The sequence below is a fragment of the Watersipora subatra genome, chromosome 8 (genome assembly GCF_963576615.1).
Source record: "Watersipora subatra chromosome 8, tzWatSuba1.1, whole genome shotgun sequence".
In the NCBI taxonomy this organism is placed as follows: domain Eukaryota; kingdom Metazoa; phylum Bryozoa; class Gymnolaemata; order Cheilostomatida; family Watersiporidae; genus Watersipora; species Watersipora subatra.
The window spans coordinates 6,968,502-6,995,480 of record NC_088715.1 but is presented as its reverse complement, the minus strand read 5'-3'; the positions used below and the strand labels follow the sequence as shown (position 1 = coordinate 6,995,480).

The 26,979-nt window shown below is 34.7% G+C and overlaps 1 protein-coding gene across 1 annotated transcript in view; it reads left to right on the top strand.

Annotated features, from left to right (window-relative positions):
* The first annotated feature begins 664 nt into the window (after window positions 1–664).
* The window catches only part of LOC137401583 (uncharacterized), a 61,385-nt gene continuing 35,070 nt past the window's right edge, over window positions 665–26,979 (top strand). Inside the window, exons 1-6 of the mRNA XM_068088012.1 lie at window positions 665–730; window positions 9,443–9,661; window positions 17,712–17,826; window positions 18,284–18,375; window positions 21,003–21,154; window positions 25,686–25,833. Of these exons, the coding sequence (XP_067944113.1) occupies window positions 9,446–9,661; window positions 17,712–17,826; window positions 18,284–18,375; window positions 21,003–21,154; window positions 25,686–25,833 (723 nt within the window). The 5' untranslated portion in view covers window positions 665–730; window positions 9,443–9,445. The remainder of the gene's footprint in view (window positions 731–9,442; window positions 9,662–17,711; window positions 17,827–18,283; window positions 18,376–21,002; window positions 21,155–25,685; window positions 25,834–26,979) is intronic.

Genomic DNA, 26,979 nt, shown 5'->3' with positions numbered 1-26,979 from the left:
ATTTATATATTATATTGTATATATTATATTATATCTCGTATTATATACGAGATATAATATATCTCGTATTCATAGAAAGATCACTCTTTGATTGGTCCAGAAGCACGTGTTACAAAAATCCTTACCAAAATTATAAATTCAGTTAGTGCAACTTTAAAGTCGAATAACTCAACTTCGTGATTTGCGACCATAGTTTCTGTGACCACGACCCATATTGACAGATAAATCACGCGTGACATCATTTTGGGCAAGTATGGGCATGTCTTTTTGGCCTGAGTGTTTTTACGGCGACCGGATTTTTTCGATTTCAATTTTCAAATATCTTGGCAATGAGATCGCCTAAGACAACAAACAACATATCAACTGATAGAGAAAAAAATGCCTTCTTTTAGGATCAACTCAAACTTGACGCAACCACATCTTTAACCATGGTTTCTGTGACCTCGACCCATATAATACGGCCCTGGTTTTGATAATTTCATACAACGCGGCACTATCGCGCTTTCTTGACTTCTCTCACGAGAGCTTTGGGATGCTAATTTCCTCTCGCGTCCACATGTTGTTTTAAAAACCCGATAGTTTTGAGGAATGTTTTTGCAATGCCAAAAGTTTGCATGAATAAGGTACTTGAAGGTAGTCTCTAATCCCGGGACTCTAATCCCGGAAAATCATCGCATGATTTGCAAGACTTGACAACATTTCTTGTAATTTATAGAAGTCATTCTCGTGTGTAAGCAATAAAACTGGTTGCTCATTTTCAACTAATTCACATATGTAACAAGGAAATTCTCTGCGCGTTTTTTGTCTTTTGTAACGTGGGCTTTTGCGGTATTACTTAGCAACTGGAGAACTTCGTTTATCTGATCAGTTGCATAAGTACATACTACTAAATCTCTAATCATTCAGTTGTAAATTGTTTCAGTAACTGCTCGGTGCTTGCTGTTTAATGTTTTGATTTAATTTATAAAACTATTTTACATCATTTGCTAAGGTTTTTGGCATGTTCCTCGCTCAATTGTTACATCAACTGTGAGTCTTTATGCATATATATATATAATATATTTTGATGATATGCTCTAAGCCAACCAAACTGAAATTTTAATTGGTTAAACTGGGTTAGTGAGCGAGAATCACACCACAAAGACCCGTCCATGCATTTATGCTCACTTCTTAAACCTTTGGCATTATCAGGTGATCAAAATAAGCATTTTACATGGTCTGGTGAATGTAGAATGTAATGTAGAAATGTAGAATGTGTCAGCTTGTAGATTGCTGACTCGTGGCATTTAAACTAGTTTACGCTGAAAACTTGCCTGTAATGTTTCTTGTGAATGATATAAAATAACTAAGTATGGATTAACCCGTTCCCACCCTCTGAAAAATCAAGTAAAAGCATGATATTGTTTTAATTCACTACATACACTTACAAAGTAACAAATACCTATCACATGATTATGATCTGTTATACAATGTAACATTATTATGTAATGTACTGTATGGAGTTCTCACCTTCAAGACATATGTAGTAGCTAACTGTGTTGTGAGAGAAAGTTGGCTTTTATTAATTTTAATACTGGTATTTTGTTCTTCGAGATAAATTTTTCAAACCTACTTTTGCTGAAAGCTAACGGCAGTGTCAGTGAGTCTTGACAGCAATGCATTTGGTAAGCTCCTCTTTCGTAAGACTACGTAACATAAACATTAAATTTAATGTAAATGAACTTAACTATTTACACTCTTAAAAATAAGTTAACCCCATGTTGCACCAAACGTAATTCTAATTTTATTTTCAATTCAAGCTTCTAACTTTCCTTGGCTTTTCTTCTAACTTTGGCTTGGCTCTTTTTGGCTCACCTTATCACCTTAACTTTTAGCCGACCTTTCTAAAATATTTTCAAACTGATTCAACGAGAAAGACTGGGCGATGCTGTTCTCATAAGCACCCACTTGGCTGCATCGAGCACCATCTTGTTTCAATTCCAAAATCTGGTCAGTTTTTTTTCATATGTGAAATTTTTCGTATGCCGAGAGACTCACATGTCGAGGTATGACTGTATTCACACAACTTGCAATTATGTCCTATAAATGTGGCTCACCATCAGTAGTCATCATAGTGTCTGCATAACTTTGCATCTTTAATATTGTCTGAGGTTTTAATCAACTTGTTTACTAATTATGATTGCAGGATTTCTCCGATTAACAAGTGCCAAACTTTGCCTGGAATTGCATGCAACAATTTCTTTTTTTTAATTTTATCAAACATGCATGCGAATTTAATCCATTGCAATATTTGCTGGGTTTGTATGAGCAAATGTTTTTGTAAAGAACACGTTGTGTTAAAAAATAATGACAAAAATGTCAAGTAGTTGAAGGTTGGCTTGCAACAAAATTCACATTACAGTTATTTGGTATTAAAAGACTCACCATGTCTTACTCTGCTGTGTTGTAGGTGCAAAAAATGTGGAAATGTGATTACAAGCTCTTAAAAGCTCAGAAACGAACAGTTAATCGCAGCCAACATGAAAACGCCATAGATTGGAACCCCATGCCATAACGGCTCAAGTGGGACGTAATTGAACATGATGGTTTCTGTTTACACTTTCATGCAACCTAATTCATCAAAATATTTTCACAAATATACTTCACGCATTCAACAAAACCATGTCTATTGTCCTTACGCGTCTGTTTCATCATCATCGCAATGCTGTCACTTTGAGCGCTGATATCTCAAAACCTACCTCAAAATTCGTTTAATTTTTTAAATTTAGTTCGAAGGAGTGCATATCATTGTCTGATAGACATGAGGAGCCTATTGGTCACCTGTGACAGTCGAAAAATGCTGCAGAAATTGTTTGCGCCATTTGGCAGGAAGTATGGGTCACACGATCAGATTACGACTAGATGATCAGACCATGCCGAAACAAAACTGTCAAGTAGCGAACATCTATATTTGATATGGAGTTTTTGGTAAAACCCAAAGTGTTTGTCATAAACCAGTGCTACGAAACGTTTTATATTGAGCCTTTTATTGGCCTTTAATATCACGTGATAACATCACATGTCAAAACAATAACCAAAATGTTTGAGAATGTCGTCAAAATTAAGAGATTCGATCATTATAAATTACGGCGTTTCCGTGATGGCTGCGATTAACTGTTCATTTTTGAGCTTTTAAGAGCTTGTAATCACATTTCCACATATTTTGCACCTACAACACAGCAGAGTAAGACATGGCGAGCCTTTTGATACCAAATAACTCTAATGTTAATTTTGTTGCAAGTCAACCTTTAAATACAAGTTGAAACAGATGCATTGAAAAAAGAAATGCTAAAACAAATGAAGCTAAATGTAAATGCTAAATTTTAAAACTTAAATTATATTAAAAAGTAAATTAATAGAGTGATAATCTGTAGTAAAAGGTTTTTATGGTTACTTCACCTTATACGCTTGTACTTTTGTACGCTTGTACGCTTTCACCTTATACGTTACATATACGTAACCTTAAACGTTTGAACTAAGTTACATTTGATATAGTTCAAGCGCTTATTAATATGTTTCTTATTCTCCATTTCTATTGTTTTCATTTATATTTAATAACGATTTCACTTTTGCTTACAAAATTGATTTTTTTTAAAAGTTGTAAATGTCATATACAGTAGACAATCCTCTAACATGATTAGTCTGTTTTGCGAATGTTTATGTTATAGGGATATTACAATATACAAGCAATGAAATACATGTAAATTGCCTAATCCGTTCTAAGCTTTTTCCAAGTTCACCCATTTGGGGTGAGTTAAAAACAAGACTTACCGTAAAACCTCTAATTGAATGCCTTGACGCTCTATTTTTCAACTCTTTATCTATGGTGGCGGTCAATTGAAGGCAGCGTTCAAATAGAGGCTGGTGGTCTATTTTTCAAATAGCTCGTCAGAATTTTCAGAAGATAAATCTAGCCCTATTACGGGTGAAACGAAGGTCGCCTATATTTTGCCCTCTTTTTCCGGTGGACCGATATTACACATTTTGAATGCAATAAATATGCTAACTTACCTCTAACTTGTCGAAGATCTCTTAATAAATATGCATTAAGAAACTGAGAAATATCTCTACCAGTTGATAACTATTGCTTGCAATTGACCTACGATAGTATTATAGCCTGTATCCTGCGTTGCAATTCATTGGAATTTTCAATTTTTATTTCATTTTAAATTTGAAGACATTTTTATTTTATATCTATATTTAATATTGTTGAATAAACTCCCATTGCACTCACTGATATGTTTGCTACAGTTTGCAACTAAAACTAGCTTTTTATGTGCAATAGAAGTGGAGTTATGAGCATCGATCCATTGTAAGCTGTGTTAAGATAGCGGCAAGGATGCTATTAAAAACATGCTATAAATCTGCATATTTATAAGTTATACAACAATCATCTATCAAATGATGCAAATATATATTCATGAACAAGTGACATAAATGAACCATATTTATATTACATGCAGAAACAAAAATATTTCCATCGTTTGCTCAGATAGCTGTGTTCTGATTGTTACTTTCGATTGAATGAACATCTTCTAGTTGTTCAGTACCTTCCACAATATCTTGTGTCCTCAACTCTTCTTCTGCACTGTTGAACTAGTTGATGTTAGCATCCAAACAATTTTTTGGCAGAGCAAAACTTTCATGTGCTGCATTTAGTTAGTGAATTTAGCATAGCACTAGAAGTTTGCTTGCTAAACGTATAACCTTTGGTCCAAAACATGGGAACCGGTCTTTATATGCATGCCGTTCGAAGTATTAGGACCGCGTTAAACGAGGAACTACATGTACTATTAGCCTGAGACAGTAGCTATTTCTATTGAGTTGCTTTCCAAGTTCTATCTACCATCATAAATTTAAACTGTTTTATAAACATATGTACATGTACTTCAAAGTATCAGGACTGCGTTAAACAAGGAACCACTATTAGCCTGAGACAGTGATTATTTCTATAGCGTTGCTTTCAAAGTTCATCTACCATCGTAATTTTAAGTCTTTTTTTAAATGTAGGCTACTACGAAGTAGAAAGACTGCGTTAAACGGAGAGCTATCACTAGCCTGAGACTGTTATCGATTATTGTTACCGTGTTGCTTTCAAAGTTCTAACGAAAAAAAAACAAAAATCTTTGGAATTGCACAAGAGATTGATATTGATATAAACGATTAATTATTAGTATGATTTTGTGGACACTTTTCTACTGATCAGTTGATATTATGAGCTCGTAAAGATCAAATAACGTCAAAGTGGCGATCAAATGGACATGGCATTCAATTGGAAGGTGGCAGTCTATCTTTTAACCTTTCTTTCAGGGTGGCGGTCAATTGGAGGTGGCGTTCAATCAGAGGTTTTACGCTAACTTTTTTAATTAAACGACTGTATAGTAACTAGTCTTATTGCTTTGTATCAACAAAAACTTTTTTTTTCACTTTATTTCGGTTTATGGTCTATGATTAAGATAATTTTACAATAGATTAAGGAGAATGCACACCCTCAATGTCAATGTACATTAATATTTTCATCTTTTGTAGAAAGCAAGGTCTATTCTGCAAAGAAAAAATAAAAGATATTTTGTATAGTAAAAGAAAAATACCTGTGCTATATAAAACAGGGTCGTGTCTTTCTGAGTTTCTGTCAAGGTTCGGAGTTAGGATACAAGATAGTTTTTGGCGTGACTACAACTCATGACATTCATCTTGGTATATACATATATATCTTGTATATATATATATATCTCGACACTCCAACGCCTGCGCCAATGGATCGTCTTTAAGAATTTTGGAATAATTGCGTGGCTACTTATTCTCTGTGGTTTATCGACACTCTTGACGATTCGGCGATCTCTCATGGTGAACTGAATTTCTAGGGTACTAGTTTTTATAATAAAGGTTGGTAAAGGTTGGTATATGTTGGTTTTTCACGCAGTTGCCACAAGAGATAAAGCAATTCAGTGTCTTATTATGTTACTTACTCATAAGTCCTTTTTAGACCATCATAGATCCTTCTATAGTCTAAAACAGACCCGGGCATTGTACGGCCCGCGGGCCAAATACTGCCCGGGAGCCCATTCTGATCGGCTCGCGGTTGGACTTGAAACTTTGAGCCATAATGGCTGGTATTCTGGCATTGCGAAAAGTGCGTCAGAAACCTAATGGCCATAATACCGGCATTCACATGGCTCTCTTTACAAAAGCTGTTTTTAAGTAACAGCATAAACCAATCAAATTAATTCTTGCACAATATCCTTGGCCTGAAATTTCACCTCCATTTGTAACATTATTCTAATTTCTTTATCTACTTCCTTCGCTATAATAGCAAACTTTATTAGAAAAAACCGATACGACTCGTTCATTAGTAGGCCATAAATGATTGTGATGCAATTGAAGAAGTTTATGATACTAACTGTAATTTTTCGGTATATTTTGAGTCATGAAATGATGATGAACATTGGTTCGATGAATATGATACTACTGTAAAAATTTTTTACCAGTTTTTAAAATCTTACGAATTTTCAAAGTTTCTGTACGAATAGTTTTTAAATACTGTTTTTTGCAGATTGACGATATTTGCTGTGGGTTGCCTGGTTTTTTCACTAGTGTTTTATCAAATTTATATCATTGTATTATGATCACATTTAGACATATTTAATAAAAGTTTAACAACATCAGATCGTTGGACATATTTCCCAGGGTTGCTGACACACTTTAACCAGAACGACCAGGGTTCAAATAGTTAGGAAAATGAAACCTATTTTCAAAATTGTTATTTTATTATCAGCAAAATAAAAGATTACTAACTAGCTAACAACTTTCAAAATTGTGCATAATGCGTGCAGTAAAACAACAGTGCTTTCACCTTAAGACCAGTTTCCGGTGGACGTGTGGTGTCCATGTTCAGGTAGTGAAGCAGTCCGAATGCATGTGATTAGCAGCATCTCATTGTAATAGTAACCCTAAAATGTCTGCACATGTCAAAAAAAGAAAGGTAGATGCTGAAGGCCGTGGTTTCAAGAAAATCTGGACAGCTAAATATTTATTTACAGAAGTCGGGGGTAAACCTGTGTTTACTTTGCAGTGAGCAGGTTGCCGTGTGTAAGGAGTACAACGTGAGTCGGCATTATGAGACAAAATATGCAGAAAAATACGGACATCTGACTGAAAGAGCTCGGTTGTCCAAAGATTTGCTTGCTAAGCTAGAAAAACAACAAGGCTATTTTACCAAGCTACATGAAGCCTGGGATGCAGCAACCAAGACCAGCTTTGTGATATCGCATAAAATCGCTAAAAACTGTAAGCCTTTTTCTGAGGGAGTTTGTGAAAGAGAATGCTTGGTGGACTCTGCAGCGCTAATATGTCCTGAGAAAAAGAAGCATTTGAGAAGGTCCTACTGTCCAAGCGAACGGTGACCAGAAGGGTGGAGGACATCACGGAGAATCTCAGATTTCAGCTAAAATATGGAGCAGAAAGTTTTGACTTTTTTTCTTTGGCTTTAGATGAGAGCTGTGACGTCCGCGACGCGGTGCAGTTACTTGTGTTTCTCCGAGGAATAACACAGGATTTCAAGATTACGGAAGATTGCGGCATTGAGATCAATAAAAGGAATAACCACGGGGTGGGATTTGTTCAATGAGGTAAACGCATGCATGGAAAAGCTTGAACTAAATTGGGACAAACTGGTAGGAGTCACTACTGATGGTTGTTCAAATCTGACCGGGAGAAATGTAGCACCTTTGAAACGAATGCAAGATAAAGTGACTGAACTTAACCTAGAGCATAAATTAGTGTTCATTCATTGTATTATTTATTAGCATGCGTTGTGTAAGTCAGTGCTGAAACTTAACCATGTTATTGATGTTGTAACTACAGTTAACTTTATCAGGGCATGAGCATTAAATCACAGGGAATTTGTTGCACTTTTAGAAGAGCATGATAACGAACATGGTGACATCAGGTACCATACATCTGTCAGATGGCTCAGCTTGGGCAAAGTGTTAAAAAAGTTTTGGGACCTACAAGCAGAGATTCAAGAGTTTTGTCAGATTAAAGGCAAAAACATCCCTGAGCTCTTACGTAGATGTAGACTGGATTGCAGATTTAGCATTTGCTGTTGATGTGACTGCACTGTTGAACGAACTGATCACTAAACTGCAAGGCAAGGGCCTTTATGTCCATGAAATGCATAACCAGGTCAAGGCTTTAAATGAGAAAGTTGCAGTTTCTTTCAAATCAACTAGAGAACAAAATTCTCACTCACACGCAAACCCTTAAAGAAGTCAAACCCTCAGCCAGTCACCTCTGTAAGTGTTCATCGATGTTAGGAGACCTGTACAGTGAGTTTTAAAGACGGTTTGAAGATTTTGAAAACATTGAGCATGAAATGCACCTGATTTCCTTTCCCATTGCATGCGATGTGGACAATGCGCCCGCTGATGTTCAGTTGGAACTCATAGACTTGCAGTCAGATACAGTATTAGCAGAGCACTTTAAGTCAGCATCACTGCTGGAGTTCTATTCATCTCACAGGAAGGAAAATATTCCAAACATGAAGAAACATGCTCAGAAGATGTTGGTTCTTTTGGGATCTACCAATACATGCAAGCAAGCGTTCTCATTAATGAGATTTACCAAATCTATGCACAGGTCCTCCCTTACTGATGACCATCTGTCAGTTGTACTTCACATCTCCACTTCAAACATTCAACATGACATTGATGCTCTTGTTAAAGCTCAGAAGTAGCTAGATTTTTCTCAATTAACAAGAAAAAATGCTGAAACATGTTTTTTCTGCACTGTTTTGCAGTTTGATAACAATTTTGTAAATTATGTTACATTGTTGTGATATCTTACTAGAAAGTTATGTTAAATACAAAGCTTTAAGGTTATGTGAAAGAAAAACAGTCAGAATGTGGCAAACTTACCTTTGTTTTCACTGAATACATTAATTAAATCAATAAAATTGTTGTAGTATAAAAAACCTCACTCTCTCATTGTCTAACTATAACACATACTTTTACCAACTTCTGTAAATAATACAATTTACTTATTTCAATGTAAAATTAATAACTAGAGTAGATTTCACACTTGGTCCGGCCCTCCACAATATTTTCCGTTTCTCATTTGGCCCCTGGAGAAAAATAATTGCCCACCCCTGGTCTAAAAGGATCTATGTAATGTGGTGGTCTAGAGAATACCTAAGTAAGGGGATGGTCTAACATGCTCTACACAAGCTAATGGTTTAGACGTACCTGTGTGAGGAAATTGATTAGAAAGGACATATGTAAGGCAATTGTGTAGAATAATTGAGAAGCAACTGTGAAAGGTGATCGCCTAAGAAAGGTGATTATAGGTTAGTATCGTGCCAAATAGTTTCTCGATAAAATTGTTCACATTGGCTATTTTCACTCAGGTAATGGGTGGTACTCAAGCAAGGCCACATGCAGGCACGGGTTCAGCAAACCTGTCGATGGGACAGCTTTCACGGAACTCGACCGATTCTATCACCATTGCTGATGGTTCACCAATGAATGGCAACAGTTACACCTGTGTAAGATATCTAAATAAAGGTGCATTTGGAAAAACTTATCTTGCAACGCGACAGCAGGATCCGCCACAATGTGTCATCAAGGTAAATCGTCTTTTTGGATTTTTACTGATAGTTGTGCCTCGAGTGGCTTTAGTAGTTTTTGTTTTACTGAGTGACAGTTATTTAGAACTGAATTGCTATTACTAAATTATCAATGCACTAACCAGTTAACTCATAACTTATCACTACATCCCCCATTCGACAATACCTATACAGTAGATGCGTCTACAGCGTAAATGGGCATTTCCACAATTTATGACATGACCGTCAGATGTTTTCACTCCATTCTATTTCGCCATTTTAGAAGAGCATGAAATTCTGAACAAGAAGATGCTACTTTTGCTTAATTTGACCAAATCTTGAGGTTGTGAAGGCCCATTTAGGGCGTATGTAATATGGCATCACAAATAGACTGGTTTTTGTCTACCTATTTCCCATGTGTAAATCTTCTGAAGTGACTAGCGCTATCCATTAGACTTTAACATGTGAGATGGTGTAAAAAATGTATTGACATCTTATTGTCAAAGGGCTTGTTGAGCGAATAACATGTGCACATGGTTGAGGGCGTGTGTATGACATGACCAGCAACTTGTGTATGATGTGAAGCTGCGATTTTCAAATGGTTATTAGCCATTTATTTATGTTGAAGTTTACAAGCATAGACCTATTAACTATACTATTAAGTATAGTTAATAGGTGTATGTTTACAAGAAACGTAACATTGTCGATTGAAATTTTAATCAGAATAACTGTGTATTTATATGAAGTAATATGAACATAGAATTACTTTATAGAATTAGGCATTACACATAACAACAAACATAAGTACATGACACTAGTAAAGGCTTTAAACAGAAATACACAATAACAAGCTATTCGGCTAAATATTTATCAGAAATGTAAATAACTACAAAAGCTTTCAACAACATCACTCTCAACAACATCACAAGCTCTCACTGACATCTAGAGATAGCAGTTTTATTCAACCCAGCAAATATATACTGTCACTTGTTGTTTAACATTGAACATGTGATGATAATGAGTGTTTGTTTCTCCTCTGCCCAGAACTGATCATTTTCTTTTTTAACAAATTCAAAACATGTGGGCAACGTAACTCTCTTTAGAAACTGTATTTCAAACTCTGATTTCTACATCACAAGCTTTTATGACCACATAGTGATGGTAATTCCCACGCTTTGTCTGGTATTTAAAGATGTGATTGCGTCGAAAACAAGTCGACCAAATGAAATTAAGACCAATAAAAGGCTAAAACATCAGCTATAATTTGATGTTATTTTTGTCTTTGTGGACTAACCCTGTCCAGAGATATGAGCGTTTGAATGAGGCCATCTTTTAAAGCGCTCAGCTTTGAGTGGGTGCTTCATTCGTGACATACGTAGTGATACATGTGAAACGAATCAACGAGCGATAAATATATGATCTCTTCTTTAGCCACTCATCAGCACGAAGCTTTTTATATAGGTCATAATAAATTTTATCGCTCGTAAAACACGTTTTCTGTGATCTCGAAGTTAGGGTTTTACTCAATTATTAGATCGCGCATCGACATCGCCATTTACTGAATTAATTGACATCATCAATTTACTGAATTACGGGATCGACACGTTTTATCGACGAACAACAGAATTTTAGCAATGCTTGCTGCTCCTGTAAAGGTGACTCTAGTTTTTTGAGCATCAGGTGGTTTAAGTTCGGGGCAGACAGCTTATGGTTCGAGCTGACAAGCGTCAACAACGTTATGCTACAGAGGGAAATAGGAGAATGGAGGTAAATTAATCATCAACTTTTATTCTCCTATATACACAATATAAGAGAATCCTATATAACAATATACCTATATATTGTTGTGTTTACATTCAGATTATATTTCCCTGTTTGAGACCTTAATGTAACTTCGTGTACGTTCTTGCTACAAAATAAACTATGTTTATTGCTAAATTGAAGGCTTTCGATAGCATCTAGCCATTTAATGGCGTAGATTGATGAACGAGTGTTAAATATGCTAAAGGTATTAATTTTAGTACTCATGAATGCATTTGCTAGTTAATAAAATTATAACTTTTTACTATCACGAATCATTGTTTCATAACTTTTTTATCGCTTTGCCTAGTTATAATATTTGCTTTAAATTTTCTTTGGCAGTTTTAGCTAGTAACTTAGATTTATAATTAGAATTTATGTTCACTTCTCACTTGTAGAAAGTGAGGAGAATTGATTGATCAATGCTCATCTTCAACTCCCAGACACAAAACTTCGAATGGTTGGCTTGGCGTACTTATGCTTTTGTTAAACATTTATTCATATCTAACACCCAATTTGAAAGCTTTCTGTAGATACGCATTAGAACGACATATCTATGAATGACATATATTTACTACATTTGTTTTATTGAATACAGGATGTTCATGTGGCGATACCAGTGAAGCAGTTGCGGCAGTGTGGAAACAGCCATACCCAGAAAAGAGAGACATGACTGTGTGCTGCACAAACCATAATATGTTTTGTTTGAGTTTGCTGCCGTAGATTAATTTGTCCTATTATATGAGCTGAAACTATGTGAGTGGCCACAACTTGGATAGATGTTTTTAATAAAAACTTTATGCCAAGATGAAAATTTTTTGGCTTGTCAAAATTATATAATAAGACATGTTGTTGAAGATAATGCAAAACATGATTTGCAGATCATATTGAATACATCAAAGCCCCGTTGCCACCTATGCTAAAATCTTGTCTGATAGATGGATTTATGAAGTGTAATCAGAGCTGTATTGACAGATACATTTGCGTAGTTCGACTCAATTTCAACGAACCAAATAATAAGAGCTCAAAATATTTTATACTCCACGCTACTAAGTGAAAACAGGTGAGTCCACAAACCGCCAACCAGGTGCAAGAATAGTTTTATTAACCCTTTGCCAGTATTGGTGGGTTACTTGATTTCAAAGAAATTGACGTTTTGCGTTTGCTATTTCGGTCAACTCATAAAGCCATTTGTTTTGTACCTAAATCAACTAATCAAATGGGCCCAGTAACTTTTTTTTACAAATTGATACTAATAATGACTAGATAACGTTGACTATACATGACTTTTTTAGAAATCAGTTGGTTTCGCCATATGTTCGAACATATTCTATTCAAAGATGCAGCTTGCTTATTCTATCTAGTTATTAGTTTCCGGTGTGAGTAGCAACTGAGAACTTCGCTGATACAAGGCCGAGATGAAATAAGTTAACTCTATGACCTAATTACCATAGACTGGCAAAATGGTAGTCTGTACTCAAATTTTTACACAGCATTCAGAAGAGACTAATATGACAAATTTTTAATTTCCTGTATTTGAGGCGTTTGAAACATTTATAATAATCTATAGCTAGATTTAAAATTTTATCCTAGCAATCATGAGCAAATACAAAATAAAATATATGCCAGTAGAGACCGTAGGACTAGACTTTTATCGGAATAGCCGATGTGAGTACGAGAGATAGAGACAGATTGTTTCACTATATACATCATTTTGGGCATGTCTGGGTCCATTTTTTACGAGCGTTTTTACCGCAATCAATTTTTGTTGATCGTAATCTTCTAATATTTTGACAATGAAATCACCTAAAACAACAAACAACATTAACGGATAGAAAAAAGTCAATACTTTCTATTAAAATCAACTAATGTTTGACGCATTCACATCTTTACCTACAACCTGATCGCCACATTTAGCTTGGTTAGATTTGAATCACAGTTGTGACTTTTTTCATATTTTATGAATAGCTTGGTCCTCAGAACCCCTGACACAGCTAGCATGCAGCTTTTCGTGAGAGGCACCACTCTGTACACAATGAATTTGTTTAGTTCTCTTCACTCCTAAGACACCCCCTACCTTTCATTTAGAAAGGTTTCATTTTTATGAATTTCCTTCATCTTGATGGCGATGATTGCCTTTGATCATAAACATTAAGCATGGAATGAATCAGCATCATTTACTATAGCTCCACAAAAGACCTTTCGACTTACCATCCTTTTCAAGCTCTCTCCCAGCCTAGTTACAGGTCCATTTTTCGTGACTAGTGGCAAAGAATTTCCACTCTCACTTTAATTCAAACTCTCGTTCAAACCAGCTTGTTTGAAAATATTAGCACTTTTGAACTGCTGAGCACGCCCTTCCGGAAAAACTTTTACTACCTCTATTTCTGGATATAATTCTTTGATTTTCTCAAAAATAATACTCATTAATTTAAATACAACTATAAATTCCTCTGTCATACAGCATACGACCAAAGTGATATTCGAAAAAAGAAAGGGTATTGCTGGTTGAGAAATGCAATATTAGCAGTCAAATGGCACTGCAGTGCAATAGGATAACTGCAATGGTAGCTGTAATGTACTGGTTGTTATTATATACAACAAGTAGCAATAATGAAAGGAAAATATTGTATGTTTATATCTCTCCCCTGCAATAGGAGAAGTGCAATATTAGAAATAAAATGGCAAGCTGATGTGTAATATACACAGTTTGAAAGTTGGTTGTGTTGAATGTAGAATGGTTTTGACAGCGATCTGTAACAGAAAGCGAACATTAACATTCACCTGTGTTTGGATGGAAGTTTTTTGCAAACTGGAACAAAATGAAGAAATGGGTCATAATCACAGAAATCATGGTTAAGTCGGGTGTGTGAGATTTAGAGTTATCTACACTGGCAGGAGAAAATTCTCAGGTATTTTGCGAAAAAAAATTTGATTCAAGCTCAGTTACAGCAGATTTTATGGTCAATTAACTGAATGCATGTTTACCATTACTGCAAAAACATAGTTCTAAGAAAACTGGTGTTAAAGTTTGCGAAACGAAAACCAATGCACAATTTTATTTACATTTCAAAACGTCATAGCAACCAATATCAAGAAGTTGAGATATTTATTTAGATTTCTGAATTTATATTCAAAAAATTACGCTGAATTTAAAAATCTAAACAGATTTTGGTTGGTTGTCATAAAAATATTTGTATATCTATAAGAAAATGTAGGCCTGTTACTTAAGATATTAAAAACGGCTTGGCAGTACCGGGATAATGGGCACAGCCATAATATCATCAACAAAATATTTAGGAAAAATAATAAGAGTAACATACTTCACACCATCAGGCAATATATACTTCGATCTTGTAAATTCGAAAGATTATTCTTATAATTAAATCTTATAAAATCGAATAATAAATCGGCAAAAAAGAAACGATTACCTTTCAGTACTTTTACGTTAATTACAGAAATCTTCGGCAATTGGACAATGCCATAGACTGGTGAAATGTGCATGTTTTTCTTGTGAAATGCGCACGGCTTAATAGTTCTACTATCTGTCGCACGGCTTTATTGGCGTTTTGTTTGCCGGTCTTAGTTTTGATTAAAAAAGGCTTGTCAGGTTTTAATGGCGATTTTAGGCCAAATTAATCTGTTTAGTTACGTATTATCCGATCAGATGGGTAAGTTTTAGGATATTATCTCAACTTTTCAAAGACTTGGTAACATATTTAAATAGGTTTATATGTGTTTTGTATCATTATTATACTTAAACGACTCTACACAAAAATGGTTAAATTTTTTGATGGGATTTCGGTACAAGAGTTTGGTTACGGCCGTTGATGGATAATTTTTGGGAGTTGTGTGCACGTATGCATTTATCATAAAGCTCCCAAACATTCGCTTCGCTCGTGTTTGGTCGTGGGAAAATATTCCCTTGGTCAAAATGATTAGATATTATACAGATATAACACCTAGTGGTATGTAAACACGGCAGTTTTATAATGTGCCGCCTTCTAACTCTCTTAGTCTTGCCCATGTTGGCTCATAAGTGAAACCGATGGTGTAGGTAAGGAGTGAGTTCACTATGTAAGCTGTCTGTCTTTTGTATTTATGGAGACAGAACTCACTAAATGTTTTGCTTCTCACAGGTAAACTATATTAGGTTCCTCAAAAGAATCCCATCACCAACTATGACAAGCAGACATAATCTCATAATTCATATTCGTGTATGAATTATATCAATATAACTCATTAACCTAGTTTAGTCGCTGCAAACAAAAAAAAATTAAAAAAAATTAAAACAATAAAATCCTTTTGGGCCAAATATTAGTTTGCAAACTAATATTTCATTTATTAGGCACAAGCCAAAGTAGTTGGATTGTTAGAATTCAGTTTATCAAGTTTTTTCTGTTTTTAAAAGTTAAAGTTGTGCCTCAAATTTCCAACATGCCTCGCAAACAGGATCCCGTTTAGCAGTTTTTCACTCGAACTGCAAAAGGCAAAGGTTTTAAGGCAAAACGTAATAGGTGTGCTGTCATAACGCGAGGTCGGGCATATAGGCTTAAAGCTCACATAACAAATTGTCAAACTGAAAACACCAATTTAGACAGTGATGCTAATATTCAGGGGATAGAAGTTGAGTCATCTGCCACTGCTCCAAACACTAGCAATGCATCTGCATTATGCTCTGCTCTACACTACCACATGACTAATCACTTGGATTGAAGTTCCTACTTATACATAGAGCTGTATGTAAAATATTCACTTTATGTGATAAGATTTCTGCTCTGTATTTCATCGATCATGTTTGATGTAAGACTCATTCTGAAATTTCCATGTTTTCTCTTTTTTTTTCCCATAACAACTCCCACAGTACCATCTTTAACAGATGATTCCACATATTTATGTTCAATACTCAATCATGCAGCTATAGTAAGTGATGTTAACAAGACTTAAAATTATAAAAACCGGTTTAAACCATAAAAACCGGTTTAAACCAAAAAAACTTGTTTTTGTTTTTTCATAAAAACTGTGGTTTTTTTCCAACCCTGATACAGCTAAATTTATTTATAGACAGTTTTCAATGTAGTTATTCTTTTCTGTCCTGTATTTGCTAAACGTCAATCTTACATAAACAGAGATTTAATTAATGTATTAAGAGTTAGACTTTGTTGAAAAGCTGTTATAGAATCAAATTTTGATTTAAAAAAAGTGCCTACATTACCGTTAGAAGAAAACGCTCACACTTTGGGAACCGTTGATCTCAATGTTGTAAAATGTTAAAAATGCAAAGTTCAATATGTGTATAAGATACACATATTGAACACCAAAGATTTCAACTCATCATCTCAGACTTACCTCTTTGGTCCTTCAAATTGAAATAAGCTAGACATGAATTTTTAACTTAATGACTGTACAGTGACTGTAGTATTATCAGTTTGTGTTTCCCTTTTTCTTAGCACTTTTGATAAGAGTGTAAACAAGTACTGGTATATTTAATGAAGATGCCCTGTACATTGTTTTCTCTCCCATATGCAGCAAAGAGGAGGCAATATCGTTAAAGCTGACTATGGGACTTAGTTGTTCAAATCGAATTTGAGAACTCGTATCGACGTAGGACTTTAGGTTACATGGAATTACCTACATAATATGAAGAAAAAGTTTTACATGAATTCTTTACATCAAGTGGAACTTAAATTAAGTTGAATTTACGTTATGGGAGCATCTACTGTAAGTGCTCAACCATTTGTCGACATTTTTAAAGCTTTCAGTATTTCTATACACATTGCCAAGAGATGATTTTTCGCTAAACAAGTTCACAAGGGTGTGCTTAGTTCAGTTGAAGAAAAATCACTTTATCTGGATAAAAGTTTTTAATATCAACAAACCTTATGTGTTAACCTTTGCTGACATTCATCCTATAGTTAAATTTGTATTGTGAGGATTGAAATATGGAAGTAACACTCGACAACAAAAGTTTTCATTGTCATTCTATTTTGAAGACATAAATTGGAACCACAGGCTCGGCTGTGTGTAGGTGTGGAGCTTGTGGTGCTAGTAGAAATACAGGACGTTACTCACCCTAATCTTCACATAAACATTTTAAAAATAGTAATGAATCATATTTTTAGTTATTGTTTAATTTTGCTTGTCTGTTTCCTTTCTCTTACAAACCTACAATGTTTCAAGAAACTTCTACATGTTTGAACTTACGTTGAGTGTGGTAGTCACATTTATATATAGATGGTTAACATTTTGGCAAGTTTTTAAACTTTTTTAGATTGTCGACAAAGATTTGTTGAAGGAAGAATATAAAGCTAGTGCATTCAGGGAAGTAGAGGTGTTCAAGGGGCTGTTTCATCCCAACATCGTCCAGTACTTCGACCATTATATTGGTGAGCCATATTTTAATGTCGCAAATGTGTTTAATATGTTTTGTGAAGATTTTCTCTTGTTTTGACAATAGTGTTTGTGCATGTTAGGTTGTGTTGACTATTTTTTAATAGATTTGGTTTTGTTGTCATATTGGTTTGCTTTGATGTCTTTTCCTGATTTGAGTTTTCACTAGTGTTTGGAATATGATTATCCAGTAATAATGTAAATACGCATCTAGTAAACATTATTTCAGGCCAATGCAAGTTTGGGCTTATCTTTAAGCATTTCTTTATGTTTAAATTTTATTTGCAGTTGGTTTAAAAGGTTTTGAAGAGTTTTGCAGAAGTGTGACAATTCTGAGGTAATTCACTGCTCTACCTGTAGTTACCCTGATTGTACTTCCTGACTGCAGGCATTTTATAGCATAGCATTGTGTGCAGATGGCACTTCTTACTTTATAACACTCGTTATGTTTAGAGGGACAGGTAATTGGCATTGTAATGGAGTACTGCGAGCTCGGCAATCTGTATGACAGGGTTACCGAGGGAGAGGAGCTCGCTGAAGTCGAGGTAGAAATTATTGCCACTATTCATTCATATACCGTAAAACCTTTATTTGAATGCCATAGCACTATTTTTCAGCCCTTCCCTTAGAGTGGCACTTTATTATAGGTGACGTTCAAAATTGTATTCAAATACCTCGGTCAGAATATTGTGAAGATGAATTTAATTCTTTCAAGGGTGAATCGAATGTCGCCTCTATTTTGTCCTTAAGACGGTGCAACATTTACCCTTTTGCAAGCAAAGAGTTTGCTTACTTACCTCCAGTGTGTCGTAGACCTCCAATAGCCTGCGCTGCAATTTGTTGGAGCTTTTAAGTTTTTTATTTCATTTTATATTTGAAGGCACATTTTTATTTTATAACGATATTTAACATTGCATAAAAGCTCATTGCACTCATTGATTTGTTTGCTACAGTTTGCAGCCAAAACTAGCTTTTTATATGGAATAGAAGAGTAGTTACAAGCGTCGATCCATTGTCAGATCAGATTACCGCAAGGATGCTATCAAATAATATGCTATAAATCTGTAAATTTATAAATTTTATAATAGTAATAGTCTATCAAAGGCTACATATATATTCAAAAACAGGTGACCTAAACAAACCAAAATTATAATATATGCAGGAAGAAAAATTCACATTCTAACAAATATTAAAATTTTTAAAGCAAAAATATTAGCATCATTTGCCAGTTGCGTTCTGATCATTGCTTTTGTTGAGAATCATTTCATATTTTCCGGGCTGTTCAATACCTCCCACAAAGCATCTTCCGACCACAATGCATCTCCTGTACACCTGAGTTAGTCCATATTAGCGTCCAAATTTTTTTTAGCAGAAAAAACTTTTACGCAATGCCATTTTGAATAGAAACTTCTAGCACAAATAAAGAGAAACTGTGTATAATCAAATTACTAGCACATTTTCCATCATAAGTGCAAAAACATTTTCTTGCATGCATTGAAGTATCAAGACCTCATTTAAAATGAACTACTATTAGCCTGATACAAACTGTCTCTGTTGCATTCAAAGTTTCTAACAAAAAAATCTAAAGTTGGAAAACGGACTATGAGTTGAGTTGCTATTGACGTAATCGAGTCATTATTAGTACCGCTTTGTGGACACATCTAATGATCACTTGCTATTATGGGTTCGTGAAGATTAAAATTGTAAAATAGTATCAGTCAAATAGTATTGGTATGTAAATGGAGTGACGTTCAATTAAAGGGTGGCGCTCTATTTTTCAACCCTTCACTCATATTGGCGCTCAAATAAAGGTGTTGTTTAAATAAAGATGGCGTTCAAATAAAAGTTTTATGGTGTGATTGTCAATTTGTGATCAGTGTGAAGTTTTTAATTATGAGCATATGGGTCATAAAGAGTTGAATTTTTTTCTTCTAAAAAAAACTGTTTTTGTAAATAGATCATTATATTGCCAAGGTGAAAGTTTTGGAATTTTTACACATTTGATAATCAGTATAAACAAGTTTTGTTGATTAGTGTATCACTCTGTCATCGTTTAAAAAAGCGTCTCTGTATAAACATTGTTTTTACATATAAATACTATGTCTATATATATATATATACATTGTTTCTACTTATAGACATTGTTTTTATTTATAACGCTCCTACAACGTATATACGTTTTTATTTAGACGCTCCTACAACGTATATAATCCGTTCCAGGCACGTTTACATTACAGGGAATTTACATTATACGAACAGTAAAATACATGTAAATTGCCTAATCCGTTCCAAGATCTTTTCAAACCCTTTTGGATATACAAAAAGGAAAAACTAGACTTAACTCTTTTAATTTGTAGTCTGTACGTACCTGCAGTTTTATTGGTTCACATCGACAACTTTTCTCCTTTTTAAGATCAAGCTCACTGGTTTCATAGACCATAATTTACAACAAGTTGATAGGGCTTGCACATTTTCGACGTTCATTTACAATGCTTTGTTTTTTTGTTGTAAAACAGCAGTCTATTTTGCAAAGTAAAGCTAGTAACAAATATTTTGTACGTCTACAATAAGGCGAAATAGCAAAATCTTTTTACTATAAAAAGCGGTTCTACCTGTTCATCGTCAGGGGTCATGGTAGTACTAGTCAGGGGTACTATCCAGGGGTCATGGTTAGGATATAATTTTCGACGATACTCTAACTCGTGACATTAAGGCTGGTAGACCGACGCTGTAACACCTGCGCCAATCGATCGCCTTTATATTTATGAACAATTGTGCAGCTATCTTATTCGCCATTTTGTCAACACATTTTATGATCTATTACGACGAACTAGAATGTCGCGAAAGTTATATAATAGATATAAAGCTAAACGCATGTGAATTTATTTGCTAAACATTCAATTTATTTTGAAAAGTCGCCCGACGTGACACTTTACGTTATATGGAATTTTTACGTAGTAGGAAACAAAGACTTCTCATAAAATTTTTATGTTATTTGGAATTTACGTTATAGGAGCGTCTACTGTATAAACATTGTTTCTATATATAAACATTGCTTCTTTCTAAGATTGCTTGACTTTACTACAATTTGTAAATAGTAAATAACTGGTTTCTGATCCTTTGAGTTTATAGAAAATATAGCCATTGATTTATTGCATGTCAATATTTGCAGATATGGGAATGGTTTGTGCAGGTCTGTAAAGGTCTTGAATACATGCACAGCAGTGGTGTTCTTCATAGAGATCTCACTACCAAAAACATCTTCATCAGTAAAGATGACACATTGAGAATTGGAGACTTCGGTCTAGCAAAGAAATATGCTATGTAAGTGTAACAGTATGGTTGCCACACACCATTTCTGTGTCAACAGGTGACAGAGAATGGGGTCTATGATAGTTTACTATTTTTAGCATCTTTTTTGCCCTGTAATTAGTAATCCGGTGTCCTACCGCTCTTTTAGTTGATAAGCTTGGAGTAATTAGCCTTTTAAAGGTGAGTAAAAATTAAAAGAAAATTTTTTGCCATGAGCATCTCTGGATCAACCAATCATAAATATATAGGTCATCATAAATATATAGGTCATCATAAATGTTATCGCTCGTAAAACGCTTTGTCTGTGATCTTCTGTGATCTCGAAGTTAGGGTTTTACTCAATTACTAGATAGCGCATCGACATCGATATTTACTGAATTACTGCATCGACACGTTTTATTGACGAACAACAGAATTGCTCCCAGTTCCTGCGAAGGTGACTCAGAGTTCGTTTATGTGGCGTCACCAGCGGAGCAGCTGTGTCAGTCTAGAAACTGCCATAAATAGGAAAGGGAGACATGACTGTGTGCTGCACAAACCATAATATGTTTTGTTTGAGTTTGCTGCAGTAGATTAATTTGTCCTATTATATGAACTGAAACTATGCGAGTGGCCACAACTTGTATAGATGTTTTTAATAAAAATTTATGCCAAAATGAAAAATGTTTGGCTTGTAAAAATTATATTATAAGACAATGTTGTTGAAGATAATGCAAAACATGATTTGCAGAGCATATTGAATACATCAAAGCCCCGTTGCCACCTGTGCTGAAATGTTGTCTGATATATGGATTTATGAAGTGTAGTCAGAGCTGTATTGACAGGTACTTTTGCGTAGTTCGACTCAATTTCAACGAACCAAATAATAAGAGCTCAAAATATTTTATGCTCCACACTACTAAGCGAAAACAGGTGAGTCCACAAACCGCCAACCTGGTGCAAGCTTTATTAACCCTTGTTAACGCCATACTGACTAGATAACGTTGACTATACATGACCTTTTTAGGGATGTAGTTGGTTTCCCCATATATTCGAACGTGCTCTTTTTAAAGACATGGCTTGGTTATTTTTAGAGCTGCACAACGATTATAAAAATTAATCGTGATTAATACCTGGTCTGAACCAGTTAATCTTCGATTAATCTTAGAATTAATTTAGCAAAAACCTGCTTACCCTAGGACACTTATGTATTCGCCTCATCTAACTTTCGCGTTTTCGCGGTGTCATCCTCTCGCGAAAATTTCATGTGCGAAACTAAACTATCATAACAAACGAGCGAAAAAGCAAAACTAAATAGCTTTGTTCATTGATAGTCAGGCCTGTATTCACTGGTTGCAAGTTGGGGTGGCTAATGTTAGGCGACTAGTTATGAACACCTAGGGTGTGGAGGGGCGGTGTAAGCCCCCAACAGGTTTCTTTCATGTAGGGCCTCAGCCGGGCCTCTCGTGTGAAGTTTTAAAAATTTTTATCCGAAAGTATCAACATTTTTCTATTTTTTGAGATTTGTTTTGTTTTAGGTGATGTGACTGACGAAACGTTTTTAAATTGAAATAGGCAAAACTTGACCGAAGTTAAAACGCTCAGAAAAAAGACAAAAGGTCAATTTTGCTGCTTTTTTAAGTTCATTCGGAGGTTTTTACGCTTTCGATAGGACATGGCCAAGCAGGTGTTTGATAAAACTTAATCTTTTGCAAACCTTTATAAAAGTCGTTAACAAAAATATTTTGCCTCTGATGATGATAATAATGATGCCTAAGAACTACTAGAAGTTGATGCTTGTCTCTATGGCTTGGAATGAAGTGATATTCTACAGCGATAAAAACCGTGTCCATGGCCGTTGGGCAAATAACTTCGAATAAATGATGTTGAGGTCGAGTTATCTGAAGCAATTTATCTTTGCGTTGGAACTGACCAAACAAATCCGTTCGAGTTAACCTTGTGTTTGAGATGAAACGTTACATTTTATCCGAAGGCGAGTTATCCGAGTTGGACTGTACTTAGCCGTAACAAATTCCCAAAAAGTTGGGGCCGGCCAGCCGCCCCAGAGAATACGGGCCTGTTGATAGTCCAAGAAACAAATGGCACCAAGCAATCAAATTGCATTATCGACCTTGCCCACACCATTCTACCTGCGGTTCAAAATTACAAACTAGTCGCAAATTGACATTTTTTTATCGGTGAACTGAACCTGAGGAATCTAATTATGTTTGTTCCACTGCATTTATTTTCACATCACTATATTTTCACACTCAGCAGAGCTGCGAAATTAAGTTGCGGCGAAATTTTACTCTGTGAGCTACTCACGAAACTAAATACTAGCGAAATATAAGTGTCCTCGGGTATTCGAAAACAAAAATACAGCTACATACAAATTAATTATATTTGAGACAGTTATTGTTAGCAGGAGTACATGTTATGTACAATGTATATAAGTTGAAATGTATTAATTATTATGAGTATGAAAATAGTCCATGAAAGTCTATAATTAAGCCAGCCAAAAGTTAAGGCAGTGCAGTTTATTCACATTATCCTAATGAAGAGATGCCCTCTTCCTACATATAATATTACCAGCTTTAAAGAATAGCCCCTCACAGGGGACAGTAGTAGTAGTTATCGTCTGCGACAGCTGGTGATGAATTCTGCGCGGTATGATGAGAATCAGTTAAATGATATCTTAATCATGATGTGCTGTGGTGGTAAGCAAATTCTTTCTGGCATACATTGCACTTCACTTTCTTGTTTATGCTTCCAACAATGTCAGAAAATGCGTCAGCTAGTACGGAGGACAGTTTTCTGCTTTCATGTTCCAATAAAGTGTAAAATCTTATATTACTATTATTTTGAAGCTGAAATACGATTGTGATTTTTTTGAAAAATCAAAATACTTGTATAATTTACTTAAAAAAATCTTTTAAATATAAACAAAAAATAGACTGTAAGATATTAAACAGTACTGAAATAATACTGAAATCGCTGTTGTTGCTATTACCTAGAAACATGTTCAAACAACTAACAACCGCCGCTTACAACTAGATCGACACGGCACTTTTTTCGTTGTATAAACAAGTTTTACGTTAGTGACTCACTTAGTGTTTTCATAGATGAGTGCAAACTAATTGTGGTTGTATTTAATTGGTAAGAAAGTATTGCTTGTCATAAATTAAATGGTAGTAACCTGCTATGGTAATGTTATATTTTGGCAACGAATTTATTTCTAATGTTTTTACTTTTACGTATATTTGCATATGATTACTCTTATATACATTTTGCATATTGTGTCTGTCTTTATAATGTATTTTACTCGCTAATACTTTATTAGTTTGGCCGTAAGTAAGCCAACGTGTTAGCGACTCTATTAATTATTTATTTTTATACGGTTTCCTACCCGGTTCCATTATATGGTCCGGGGAAAATATATGTATATGGGAGCGCTCTCGCTAGGAGAGCAGAGGTCGCAGTTTCACAACTAACTTTCTTCGGAATAAAACAACGAAAAACTATACTCACTTCTCTTACTATTTATGCAAAATTTATTACTATCTAGATCATGCCTGAGTAAAGACCAGCAAAATCCTTTATATTAAACAATACAGGAGAACCACACCATGATCATCAGCTCGGTTGCATTTTATTGGAAGATTAATCGGCTCAACTCAGTTAATCGTGTATTTGTATTGATCGCGTTAATCGTTTAATTAACGCGATCATTGTGCAGCTCTAGTTATTTTATTTAGCAACTAATTTCTGGTGTGGGTAGCAACTGACAACTTCGCTGATACAAGACCGCGAAGAAATAGATTAACTCGGCGACGTAATTACCGTAGACTGGTAGAATCGTTCGTAGTCGGTACTCAAATGTTTACACAGCATTTAGAGGAAACTAATGTGGAGAATTTTTAATTTCCCGTATTTGAGGCATTTGAGACATCTATAATAATGTATCTGTAGCTAAATTTATGTTTTATTCTAGCAATCATGAGCAAATACAGAATAAAATGTATGCCAATAGAGCCACGTAAGACTTTTATCACAATAGCCAATATGAATACAGGTGATAGAGACAGATTGTTTCATTATATACAGTACATCATTTTGGACAAGTCTAGGCCCATCTTTTTTCTGAGCGTGTTTACTGCAATCAATTTTTGTCGATTTTAATCTTCAAGTATCCCAATAATGGGATCGCCTCAAACAAGCAACAAGTGATAGAAAAAATCAACACTTTTTGTTAAAATCCACTATATTTTGATGCAATCACATCTTAAAAATCCAAGTCATAATGGAAAAATGAAATATCATGATTATATTTGTATAGATTTAATTTTAAAATACTGTCTATTAAATTTTGATTTGTTATTCATATTTTTAGTTCTTGTTAGACTTCACTGGAGTCGTCTAGTCTTGTCTATATTTTCACTGATTAAAATTAAATTAATAAATTCACCAGTTGAATCATTGGTTATCAGTAGGTGATACTTTTATAAGATTTTGTAGTAGATAAATCAAAGTTATCTTTAACGCTGAATAATTTCATTTACTACAGGGAGATGAGCCAACAACTGAGCTTACAAAGTGTTGGTTGTTCCTCTTCAAATGCACCAGAAATGATTTTAGAACAAAAGGCTACTGACAAAAGTGATGTCTGGGCTGCTGGATGCATTCTTTATTTTATGGCCACACGAAGATTAGCAGTAAGTAATAATGTTAATGTCGTTTTATCATCCTTAATGGGAAATGCCTATGAAAGACCAAACTTGACGGTTGTGTATTATTTCAAAGGTTTGGTAAGAGTTGGCCGATTTTCTTCAGTCTGTCTCTGCTAAAATCAGGTGTTGTTAGGTTATATTCATATTACCTGCTGGCCGAAACCTTCTGCCAATTACTTGTTTTCACACATGAATTAATGATATTAATTCGTTCCCGGTGTTGGCATCTTAAGGCAAAAATGTCTTATCGAAGAATATAGAAACCCAAAGTAATGATTTAATGCAAACATCCCCTGGTAAAAAGCATCAACATTTTATATACGTACTGTACGTATTAAAAATTAGTATCAAAATAGTATGCTAACCTTAGTAACTGTAGTTACCTACAATAACTTTAGTGTATTTAGTGTATTTACTGGTTGTGATCTACAATAAAATGCAACATTACTATGTCCAGTATGTACCGTAGGGAGTTCTTACCTTCGAGACAGGCGTATAACATAAACTTTGACTTTAATTTGAATGAATTTAGCATACTAAACACACCTGAAGCTAAGTTTTAGTACATATTTCACTAAACTTTCACTCTGTTAAGGTCTAAAAGTTTATCACTGTTTCTAGTTTCACTTTTAGTATAACTTAAAACAAATAATGCTGGACTGTGACAAAGTGGGTATCGTATTCCTGTCGTAAGGATTTCAGTGAATAGCATACCGACATCTTTGTTATTCCGACGCATTTAGCAAACCGACTGCCAAATTTGAATTATGAGAAAATTTTGTGTTGACATCAAATGGCGAATAAAGTTTTGTATGGTAGGAACAAAAAAGCAGTGTGTTCCACATCGTAAAGCAAAGAAATTGTATAACAGGGACACGGTAGCCTGAGGGCATACTGTATTGAGAGACAAATAGCAGCATGGAGCCAGGTGTAACTCTTCAACAGATGTGGACATGTTTGAAAGATTTATGAGCTGCTTACAGATTTGTGTTCGGTATATGCAATTTAGTCAATTAAATATATGAATTATTGTATTTTTATTAATATTACATCGTTATTATAGATAAATTATATAAATTGTTTGTGAATCTTGGTACAGAAGCTCATTAAATAGTACAATAGTTGAATGTA